Source organism: Camelus bactrianus, chromosome 22 (assembly GCF_048773025.1).
Source record: "Camelus bactrianus isolate YW-2024 breed Bactrian camel chromosome 22, ASM4877302v1, whole genome shotgun sequence".
NCBI classification, from domain to species: domain Eukaryota; kingdom Metazoa; phylum Chordata; class Mammalia; order Artiodactyla; family Camelidae; genus Camelus; species Camelus bactrianus.
The window spans coordinates 30,970,186-30,980,702 of NC_133560.1; the positions used below are offsets into that span (position 1 = coordinate 30,970,186).

At 63.0% G+C, this 10,517-nt stretch overlaps 1 protein-coding gene across 3 annotated transcripts; it reads left to right on the plus strand.

The window, feature by feature from the left end:
- Positions 1–201: 201 nt before the first annotated feature.
- MBD3 (methyl-CpG binding domain protein 3) lies at positions 202–10,317 on the plus strand. 3 transcript variants are annotated; one of them, XM_074351270.1, is made up of 7 exons: positions 202–520; positions 4,968–5,127; positions 5,759–5,896; positions 6,669–6,759; positions 7,175–7,352; positions 8,639–8,845; positions 8,962–10,317. In XM_074351270.1, exons 1-6 carry the CDS (start codon positions 411–413, stop codon positions 8,838–8,840), a joined length of 879 nt encoding a protein of 292 aa, XP_074207371.1. In that variant the 5' UTR covers positions 202–410; the 3' UTR covers positions 8,841–8,845; positions 8,962–10,317. The 3 variants fall into 3 exon arrangements, with proteins under 3 accessions (XP_074207371.1, XP_074207372.1, XP_074207373.1); XM_074351271.1 differs by having other exon boundaries at positions 207–424; XM_074351272.1 differs by lacking the exon at positions 202–520 and adding an exon at positions 724–4,227.
- Positions 10,318–10,517: the final 200 nt, after the last annotated feature.

Genomic DNA, 10,517 nt, shown 5'->3' on the forward strand with positions numbered 1-10,517 from the left:
GAACGGGGACCACTGGTAGCTCGCAGGACTCACAGCGCAGGCGCGGGGAGGACGAGCGTCGCGCCGCCGCAGGCCCCGCCCCCCAGCCGCGTGCTGATTGGCGCGGCCGCCGAGGGGCAAGGCGGACGGGGTGGGGCCTGCGCGGCGCCTGCGCAGCACGGGGCCCCGCGCGCGGGCGGGTGGGCGGAGCGGGCCCCCCGAGCGGGGGCTGGCGAGCGCGGGGAGGGGGCCGAGAGGGCGGCAAAGCCGGCGCGCTCCTAGCTGGGGGCGGAGGGAGGGGGCCCACGGGCCGGAACAGCCGTGGCAAGTGGCGGCGGCAGCGGCAGAGGCAGCTGAGGCAGCGGCGGCGAGCGGGGGTCCGCGCGGCGGCGGCGGCGGCGGCGGCGGCGCGGGCCGAGGAGCCGGGCGCGATGGAGCGGAAGAGGTGGGAGTGCCCGGCGCTCCCGCAGGGCTGGGAGAGGGAAGAAGTGCCCAGAAGGTCGGGGCTGTCGGCCGGCCACAGGGATGTCTTTTACTATAGGTGAATGAACGTGCCGGCCGGGTAGGGCCCCAACGGGCGCCTCCCAGCGGCCTCTGCGGCGGCCTGGGCGTCCCGACCCGGGCCGCGGCCTGGGCCCCGCGCGTGCGTCGTGCGTGCGTGCGTGCCGGCGCGCGGCGGGCGTCTGGCCCAGTGCGCGTGCGTGCCTGGCGTGTCCCAGGTCCAGTGCGCGTGCGCACCCCGTGCGGCCGCATGGCCCTGGGTTCGGTTCCGGGCAGGCGGCGCCCTTTGTTCGGCGGCCGCTGGGAAGCGGCCGGCTGGGCGAGGGGCCCCGGTGCGGGCCAGACGCCGCTGGGAGGCGGGGGTGGGGGCTGGGCTGTCCCTTTTATCCGCATGGGGCGTTCCCGGGTCGCGCGCAGCCTGAGGCGGGTGGCGAGCCGGGGTTTCGAGGAGCAGGGTTCGCTCTGGGGGGTGGGAGCGCTGCCTAGGAATGCATGTCCCTGGGCCTTTCCCAGGGAGGCCGGTCTCTGGGGCTGCGTATATTTTAAGAGCCGCTCCTCCCCCACCCTTGGGCAGGTTCCGAAACCGCCGCCTCTCAGTGGTGGGTCGTGGCCCCTTCAGTCGCAAGACGGGGGATGGCGGCACTTGGCCTGGGCGAGGTAGCAGGGACCGCTCCTCCCTTGATGGAACAAAGAATTATCAGGCAGCTGGAAGCCCAGTCCCAGAACGTCGGCCACCTGCTGTTTGCCTTTTCCTTCCTTTTTTTTCTTTCTCTGACTGATGGAAGATGCTTTTGTTTCTTAGCCAGCTTTGATGGCTCTCTCCGCTTTGCTTCAGGACCCTGATGAAAGGAAAGCAGGCAGGACACCTGCCACGTGCTGAATGCCCGTCAGGTGTTGGGGGTTGTGTAGCAGGTCCTGGGCCTTTGCTAGCCCCGTTTGAGAGGAGGGAAAGGACGGCAGCCTGTTCAGGATAGACTCAGGATCTAGTCTCCAGGATTGGTGGAGGGAGTACAGTCTGCATCTCTTAGGGACACGATTGTGTGTCCCCTTCATTGCAGCTGTCTATGACGTCACGCCTTCGCTGTCTGCTTAGAAAACCTAAGTCCTTGTAGTAAAGTTCTCCTGGGCTCTTGGAGGTTCAGGCTAGGAACCACTTGTCCTCACTTAATTCCAAGCACATTTATGTGCTTACTTCTTCCTTTTAGAACTAAAGACAGATTTCTCTGCCTCTAGTTATTTGTTAACTTAACAGACACCTCTGCAGTACCTGCTAAGTGTCTGGTGGTGTGGGGTCCTGGCCATTCAGTGGGAAGAAGACCGGGGCCCTCCCCTCCTGGGTGGCAGCTGATGACCCAGGCGTCACCCCACAGTTACAGGTGATGACATGGGAGGGGTGCAGGAGTCTGAGGGCAGCTGATGGGGGCACCTGGTTGAGCTGAGGCAGCCCAATGAGCGCCTGTCTGCGGTGCTGACAGAGCAGAGCCCTGGCAGGAGATCCAGGAGGAGCCGTCCAGATATCCCAAACAGCCTGTGCAGAGGGTCGGGAGCTGAGCCAAGGCCGGTGTGGCTGGAGTGACCCAGACCATCATCACCCACCTTTCGTCTCTACCTGCCTGGTCTTCTCAGGGCCTCAGCCTAGTGGGACACCACTCCAAGGCCCCAGCCCTGAGCATTAGGGTCTAGTGGTAGCGAAAAGCTCCAAACGGGCTGGACAGGTGAAATCCCAGGTTTCCCATGGCTCCACTGAGAAGTGAGGGCCTGAGACAAGAGAGCAGGGCTTGCAGGGTCCAGTGCCACTCCTAGGTCTGACCTGTGACTCTCCGGTCCCACCAGGTGGAAGGTCTAGGGAAATGTGATACGGAGCCCATGGTGTTTTCTGGAAAGTGGGTCCTTGGCCCTCTCACCACCCACTGGCCACCCTGCAGAGCCAGGCGACTAGGCAGGAGCACATGTGGTTCTCTTAAATGCAGATGGAAGGCAGGTCTCAGGCCATTGAGTCAGACAGACCTGGCTTGGGTCCTAGTGCTGCCTGCAGGCCTGTGGAGCCTTGGTGTCCTGGTCCAGAGAGTGGGAGGGAGCAAATGTGTTCCTTGCAAGATTGTCACCCTGGAGATGTGGTGTGACCTCACAGACCGCCCTGTGGGCACTGACCCACACCCCTCCAAGTGGGCAGTCTGGTCCTCAGGTTTTGATCCAGGCTCTGGCGGCCTGGGAGGTGGGGGTGGAACATCTGGTTGCAGCTGTGCATTTTCTTTGGGAAAATAGTCTCCCTGCCTGGTGTATTCAGTTGGACAAGAAATTGAGCACTTGTGGGAAGTTAGGCTCAGCTTGGCCATGACCGGCTGCATCTTGCCATGTGGGGCTCACTGGGCAGCGCAAGGGACAAGCCTCCTGACCGGAGGGGTGTCAACACCCACTGCCCCTTCCTCCTGGGGCCCAGGCTGCCTTTCAGTCCTGCATCCGTCTCAGGCCCTGGGCTCCATGCCGAGCACTGGCTCCTGTCCCCGAGGCCAGCCAAGCTCCAGCCTGGGAGGTTCTGATGTCCACAGGCCTTCAGGGCATCCCTGACTCAGCCCAGAGCACCCTCCAGCCCGGGGCTCCTGGCTGCCTGTCAGTACAGATCTGCAAAACCGGTCTAAAAATTGAGATATAATTCACATTACATACAATTCACCCTTTAAAAGCGTCCCGCTCAGCAGTTTTGGGGCTGTTCACACAGTTGTGTCACCGCTGTCTAGTTCTAGGACATTCGCAGTGCCCCAGAATGAGCCCTGTGCCCCTTAGCGCCCCTCCCCCGGCTCCTGGCAACCCCCAATCCACTTTCTGTCTGGGGTTCATTTTTTAACATCTTTGTCCTGGTAGGAGTCACATGCTATATGGTTTGCCTGAGTACACCGTCACCGCTGTCCCCGTAGAGCAGCTTCCTCAGCCTAAGAGGAGCCCCAGACCTTTCACTGTCACTGCTCGGCACCCCATTCCCTGGCCCGAAGCCCTGCTAACCTGCAGTCTTTATTTCTGTCTCCCTGTTCACATCCATCATTTTAAGCACAACAGCAGCGGATAGGGGTACTGGAGGCAAAGAAACGCAAGGAGTGTCTCTTGGGGTCCTTTCTGTCGCCGTACCTGAAGCCAAGTGGGGACCCAGGGTCCTTTCTGCTGCTCCAGGCACGCGGCTCAGGTCACACCAGCCAGCACAGAGTGTGGTAGAAAATAGGCTCTTCCACCAGAGTCCGGGGCTGTGGTGGGGGAGCTCCGAATCCCCGGCCGTGGGGGCTGCCTGTGCTGGGCGCCTGGTCCCTGGCTGAGCCACTGGCCCGGCCTGGTGGGGCTGTGATGGGCTCCACACTGCCCTCTACCATCCCTTGTCTGCGGAGCTGGAGGGGGCGTGCGCTTGCTTGAATTAGGGGCTCACCCTGAAAATTTTCAAGGGGAGGTCGACAAAACAAAGCTCCTTCTCAGCTTCAGGCTGTGAGTGACAGGGACGTCCTAGACGGGCGGGAGGCCTGCTGGGCGCCATGCAAGCGCAGGAGATGTAACGAGTGTAGTTAACTGGTGTCAGTGTGTTCATGGAGTTGTGTGGCCACCACTTCGATTAGAAGATCTGTGACCCCAAAAGGAAGCCCCAGCCCCTGACAACCAGCAGCCCCCTGTGTCTGTGGACTGGCCTGTTCTGGACGTCTCACATCCATGGAGTCACACACTGTGTGTCCTGCGTCTGCTTCTCTGACTGAGCACCGTGTTCCCAGGGTCCGTCCGCGTGGTAGCAAGCATCAGGGCTTCTCTTCTTTTCATCAGTGCATAATGTTCCTGTGTGTGGAGGGACATTTGGGCTGTTTTCACTTGCCTGTTGTGAGCCCTGCTGTTGTGAATAATCAGGTGTCTTTGGACATATGTTTTGATTTCTTGAGGATACTTGAGGTGGTTGAATTGCTGTTTGACCGTTTACGGATCTGCCAGGCTGCTTTACGAAGGAAGCGGCTGCACCAGTCCCCTGGCCCAGCTGTCGTTGTTAACGTTACCGGGCCCTGTGCTGGTCACTTCCAGCTCCGAGCTCACTGAACACGCGCAGCAGCTGGAGGCCAGTGTCATTTCCTAGAGAGCTGAGCGCGCTGGGCCACAGGGCAGGCGGGGTCACAGAGCCGCTCCTCCAGGTTTATGACGCCTGGTTTCAAGCTTTCCCAGCAGGTCACACCTGGGCAGCTCTTTGGGGTCCTGGCCCCAAAATTTAACATGAGATTTTACAGCCCAGTCCCTAGGACAGAACCTCAACGCTGTAATCACAAGACCGCTGTTAGGGATCGTTCCTCAAATACCTGCTATACTTGGATCTTTTCTCAAGAACACAGCCTAATTCCACTTCTGGAATGTTCCAGAAGTGTCAGCCGGGTGCCCAGGGCTGGGCGCCACCCTTCTGTAGGTTGGGAGATGCGCTGGGGGACAGAGACGGCCCCAGGCATCCTGCCCACCACCCGCCCCTCTGTCCGCAGCCCGAGCGGGAAGAAGTTCCGGAGCAAGCCACAGCTGGCGCGGTACCTGGGGGGCTCCATGGACCTGAGCACCTTTGACTTCCGCACAGGCAAGATGCTGATGAGCAAGATGAACAAGAGCCGGCAGAGGGTGCGGTACGACTCCCCCAACCCGGTCAAGGTGAGCCCGCCCTGGCTGTGGCTCTGGCCAAAACCACGGTGGGAAGGCTGACCTCTCCCGGTGGTGAAGCGTAGCTGCTTGCAGAGGAAAGCTGGGCAGTTGTGGAAACGCAGGCAGAGGGGAATGCACCCACCACCTGTTCCAGGAGGGGCTGCGGGCAGGCCTCCCCACACCCCGACTTCCGGGGGTCCGCTCCCTTCCCCCAACGGGGCCTGGGAGGCGGCAGGTCTCCAACCACGGCCAGTCCACACGTGGGTACCAGGGCCATGGTGTGTCTGCCAGTGTCTGAGGGACACATGTTCAGGGGTACTTTGTCCCCTATCCCTGCCCTGGCAGCAGAACAGAGCTGGTCGGGGTGCCCCCAGGACCATGCTCTGTGGAGAAGGTTGCAGGGGGTGGGGGGCAGGTGTGTGCCTGGTGACCCCGTCGCAGCCACATCATGGTCAACGAGTAGACTGGGCCTGGTGTTGCCTCCAGATCTATGGGTGCCACAGGGTATGCTGGTGACTGAGGAACATAGGGCCTGTTCCCCAAAGCCCGAGGGGGCACAGAGTCCTCGCTGAGCCGGAAAGCCCACTGCAGGCCCGCCCTGGTGTGTCAGGGGCCAGTGCCAGCGTGCGTGTCTCCCCAGGGCAAACCCGACCTGAACACGGCCCTCCCGGTCAGGCAGACCGCGTCCATCTTCAAGCAGCCAGTGACCAAGATCACCAACCATCCCAGCAACAAGGTGAAGAGCGACCCCCAGAAGGCCGTGGAACAGCCCCGGCAGGTAAGCCCAGATGCACGCCCTGGCCAGTCCCAGGCAGGCAGGCCCCGCTCCAGGTCCGCGGGCCCAAGCCCCAGTGCTGTGGTCAGGGCGGCCCACCCCAGAGCCTGGTCCCGCAGGAAGTAGGGCTGGCCCACCAGGCATAGGCACAGGGGCTGCCTTTGGCCCGCTGGTCTCTTGAATGGGTTGATCCATTTTATTGAGAGTGTTATTTAATAAGGTTCTCCAAGTGCAGTTTTGTAAGTTGCCTTTCAAAACCCAAGAGTCACCCGTGATTCCACATGTATTTATGAGAACCCAGGAGGTAGCGGGGTGTGGGATGCTAGGTAACTGTCCAGAAACACGTGCACCTGCCTCTGCCTGTCCCCCATTGAGTAACCCCCCCTTAGATTCTCTCCCTGAGGTCTCAGGGTGAAGCCTGAGGCTGCGGGCTTGTCGCACCTTCCAGGGGCTCCGGGGCCCCCTGTGGCATCAGGCGGTGGTCGTGGACAGTGGCTCGGCCCAGGTTTGAGGTGGGACCTGCAGACCCTGAACTTCAGTGTGAAGGAGAACCCCAAGCCACCTGGCAGCAAGGCTGGTCCTGGGTCTTCGTCCTGCCAGAAACAGGCTGACACTCCTCCGCCTGGGTGGCCCGGCCGTGATGGCCCCTGGGCCCTGTGCACCCCTGTTTCCCGGTCAGGGCTGTGAGCAGCCCCAGGGAGTGTAGGGTCAGCGGTCACATAGGGCAGGCAGCCTGGCCATCTTGTCAGCCTCACACCTGTCTGTGTCGCTGCAGCTCTTCTGGGAGAAGAAGCTGAGCGGCTTGAATGCCTTCGACATTGCAGAGGAGCTGGTGAAAACCATGGACCTCCCCAAGGGTTTGCAAGGTGACCTGGCTGCCCAGGGCAGTGGCGTAGGGTGGGCGTCTGTGGCCAGAAGAGTGACCATTAATAAGCTGGGCCACAGGGAGAGACAGGGGCAGAGGTCAGCAAGGGCAAGGTGCCCCTGCTCCCTCTAGCCTGGGACCAGCTGGTGAGCACTGACCCTGCAGATGGTGCGGGGTCAACCACATGGCTGGTGGCGGTGAACCAGCAGGACGGGGTGGGTCTCAGGGCCCTGAAAAGACCCGGGGGTCTGGTCCTGCTTCTGTGCTGTGAAAACAGCCCTGCCGTCACTGGGAACTCAGGGCTTGTGCCTCGTGGGAGTGACTGCAGGCCCACTCCTAAAGAGGGTGTGGCATGGAGTCTGGGGCTAAAGGAGCAGGGTGGGCACCCCGGTGACCACCCTCCCATTCTGCGGCAGGCGTGGGGCCCGGCTGCACGGATGAGACGCTGCTCTCGGCTATCGCCAGTGCCCTGCACACCAGCACCATGCCCATCACCGGGCAGCTCTCGGCCGCCGTGGAGAAGAACCCCGGGGTCTGGCTCAACACAGCCCAGCCGCTCTGCAAGGCCTTCATGGTGACTGACGAGGACATCAGGTAGCACCCGCCCTCCCTGCCTCCCTCCCCCGGGCTTGTGCCCAGGGGTCTCCCCACCATTGGGCCCCTCCAACGTGTCCAGGGTGTACAGTGGCCAGGGCTGCAGAGAAGCGTCTGCTGGGCGCTGCCTTCATGACAAGGGCTCAGTTCAGTCTGGCAGACACCTTCAGGGCTGAGGCAGCCTCACTGCGGCAGGGTTCTTGGCAGTGGGCAGTGCTCTCCACATGGGCGGCTCGCCTCTGCCAGGCTCTGCGAGGGTCGAGCCCACCGCTGGGGCACGTGAGGCCTTGAGGAGGACTGGAGGGCCTGGAGGACGTGCAGGAACAGGGAGGGTGGGGTCGGGGGAAGTGGTACGTGCCCCGGGCCTGGGTGCTGGGCCTGCACTGGTCAGGACCCTGTGGGTGGCGTCCAGTTGCAAATGGAGCTGTCTGGGGAGGGCTTGCAGAAGGTGGCTGGAACTGGCTCTGGTCAGGAGGCATCTAGGAGCACCGAGACGGTGGGACGCGTGTCTTGTGGGGCTCTGAGCCCTTGGTGCCCTGCTGAGATGAAGAGTTGGGGCTCCGGCACCCTGTGCAGGGGCAGCAGGGCGGGGTGGGGCCCTGGGAGGTGGGGGCGCCGGGCTGAGACCGCACCTCTGATAGCTCATCCCAAGGGAAAGGGCAGGAGAGGGTGTTGAGAGCATAAGGAAAGAGAGCTAGGATGGGTCGTTAGGGCTGCACTGAAATCCTCGGAATGGAAGCCGGCCCTGAAGTGAGACATGCAGGCCCCAGGTCTGGAGGAAGACGGGTGCAGCGGGCGGGGCCCCCACAGGGCTGACGGGAGGGCCAGGCCGGCACAGACACAGACATCAGGTCCACGGCATGAGGCTGCAGGGCAGGGGCCCAGCAGTCTCACTGACTAGGCTGATGGCAGCTCTCTCGGCCTCGGTGACGGAAAACAAAAGCAGGGACAGCTCATCTCTCCTATGAGGACCCATCACCCCAGGATGAGAGATGCTCTGGCTAGACTTGAGGGCCCGACATTTGCTTGTCTTTTTTCTTTGCAAACCCCCTCGGGCATCACAGGCACCAGCCTGGACCAGGGACAGCGGCAGACGGGGGTGGGGAGGTCTGGGGTTCGGCCTGGCAGAGGTGGGGTGCGCTGTCCAGAAGGCCACGCCAGATGGAGAAGTGGGGCTCTGAGAGGTACTGGCCCTGTGTGTCTGCACGTCCTTCCATCCTGGCCTTGCGCCCTGGTCTCCCTGGAGACGGGGAGGTGCCCTGTCAAGCGGGTCCGTGCATCCCCAGGAAGCAGGAGGAGCTGGTGCAGCAGGTCCGCAAGCGGCTGGAGGAGGCACTGATGGCCGACATGCTGGCCCATGTGGAGGAGCTGGCCCGGGACGGGGAGGCGCCGCTGGATAAGGTGGGCGCCGACGAGGAGGAGGAGGAGGAGGAGGAGGAGGAGGAGGAGGAGGAGCCGGACCAGGACCAGGACATGGAGCACGTCTAGAGCAGGTGCTTGGCAGTGACCGCAGGGGTCAGGGCTGGTCCGGGCACCTCCCGCAGAGCTCTGGTCTCCTTGGAGGATAGGCCTGGTCAGGCACTGAGGGCGCCCTCTCCTGTCTCCGCAGAGCCTGCCCCGCCCTGCCCTGCCCGCGTTGGGCCGCCTGCAGGCTCGGCCCTCCCGAGCTGGGACCAGGCTCGCTGGCCCGGCGCCTCCTTGCCCTGCCCAGGCGTGCCCTCCCCGCCAGGCCTCGGGGGCGCGGCTGAAGGACGGTCTCGCACCTGCCGGGCCCCCACGGCTGTGTTACTCTGAAGGGGCCAGGTCTGTAGGCACCAGTTGCTCCACACCAGGCTCAGGCCAGCCTGGTCCCCGCAGCCACTGCCACCGGGCAGCCTGCAAGGTTCCCCATGGGCCTGGGGAAGCATTTTCTGGAACGGTCTCACTTCCGATCTGTGCACGTGATGGATGATACTCCGGACCACGTGTCCACCCTTCAGGAGAGGGTGCAGGATGGCTCTCCAGTGCCCCGAGCTGGGCAGAGCCATGGCGACTCGGAGAGTACCCGAAAGCAAACGGCACAACCCAGACGTTTTCCTTCAATAAACCCGTGGTACAAACGAGGCTGGACGTCCACGTGGCTGCTTAAGCTTCTGTGTTTGCTGCACATGGACAGGACCTTGGCCTTTGAGCCTGAAAATCTCACTGTCTGCAGCCAGACTGGCCCTGCCTGAGGGTCAGTGCCCTGGATGAACTGCTTATGGCCGGGAGCACTGGTGGCCGGACTCACTGGGCCAGGGCTCCGAGGCAGTGCTGCTGTCCACCAGCCTCCAAGCCTCAGTTTTGCCTGGGAGGGCAGGACCAATGACGCCCAGCTGGTGGGCTTGGGGCCTCGTGCTGCCTGGGGCCCAGGCAATAGCCTCCGAGGAACGTTGGGCTGGGAGGCCATCGGGGATGTGCTGTTGACCCCCACCTCCAGCGCCAAGTGCCCCTGGTGAGGGGGGTGTCCACTGCTCTGAGTGGAGCCTGGGCCAGCACCCTCCCCTCGGTCCCAGGATGCCGTTGGGGTGGCCCTGGCACTCCGTTGGCCCAAAGACATCGCCGTGGGCCAGTGCATCCCCACTGCCCAGCAGCCCTGCAGCCGTACTGCTGGGAGGGGCCCAAGTCGCTGCCTCCTTTGACCAGACACCCTGTGCTGTGGTGGGCCTGCCAGGCAGGGTGACAGTGGGAGCCCCTTGGGGCTGTGGCTTGCCCCTCCCTCCAAGGACACTGGCCCGGGAGGTTGGGCTGACCGCATCCTCCCAAAGTCAAAGCACAAAGCCCCAAGGACTGAGCACTGGCCTTTGGGGCTGCAGTACCCATGCCAGGGCCGGGCTGCCACAACCCCAGGAAGGCCCCTCGGCCCAGGCTGCAGCACTGAGGGGAAGCCTGGTGGAGCCGCGGGAGGCCCGTGTGCAGCGCTGAATAAAACACGTCCTGCAATGTGGTCTGGGGTCTCGGTTTATCCGAATCCCGAGCTTTTTGCCAGTGCCAGGGACCTTCTTGCACTGGGCTGGAGGACAGAAGGGGATGGTGGGGGGTTGACCTCTCCGGCGGGGAAGGGTGGACAGTGGTGTTGGCTTGCAAGCCAGGCCTACAGGCTCCTGGGCTCCTTTGGAGGCCCCCTGCCTCCTGAGAGACAAGGGC

Bases quoted from the DNA above. Each gene is read 5' to 3' on its own strand.
- MBD3 (XM_074351270.1), top strand. From the start codon at position 411: ATGGAGCGGAAGAGGTGGGAGTGCCCGGCGCTCCCGCAGGGCTGGGAG. The intron at 5,128-5,758 runs GTGAGCCCGCCC...GTGTCTCCCCAG, and splicing joins ACTCCCCCAACCCGGTCAAG to GGCAAACCCGACCTGAACAC. The intron at 6,760-7,174 runs GTGACCTGGCTG...ATTCTGCGGCAG, and splicing joins CCTCCCCAAGGGTTTGCAAG to GCGTGGGGCCCGGCTGCACG.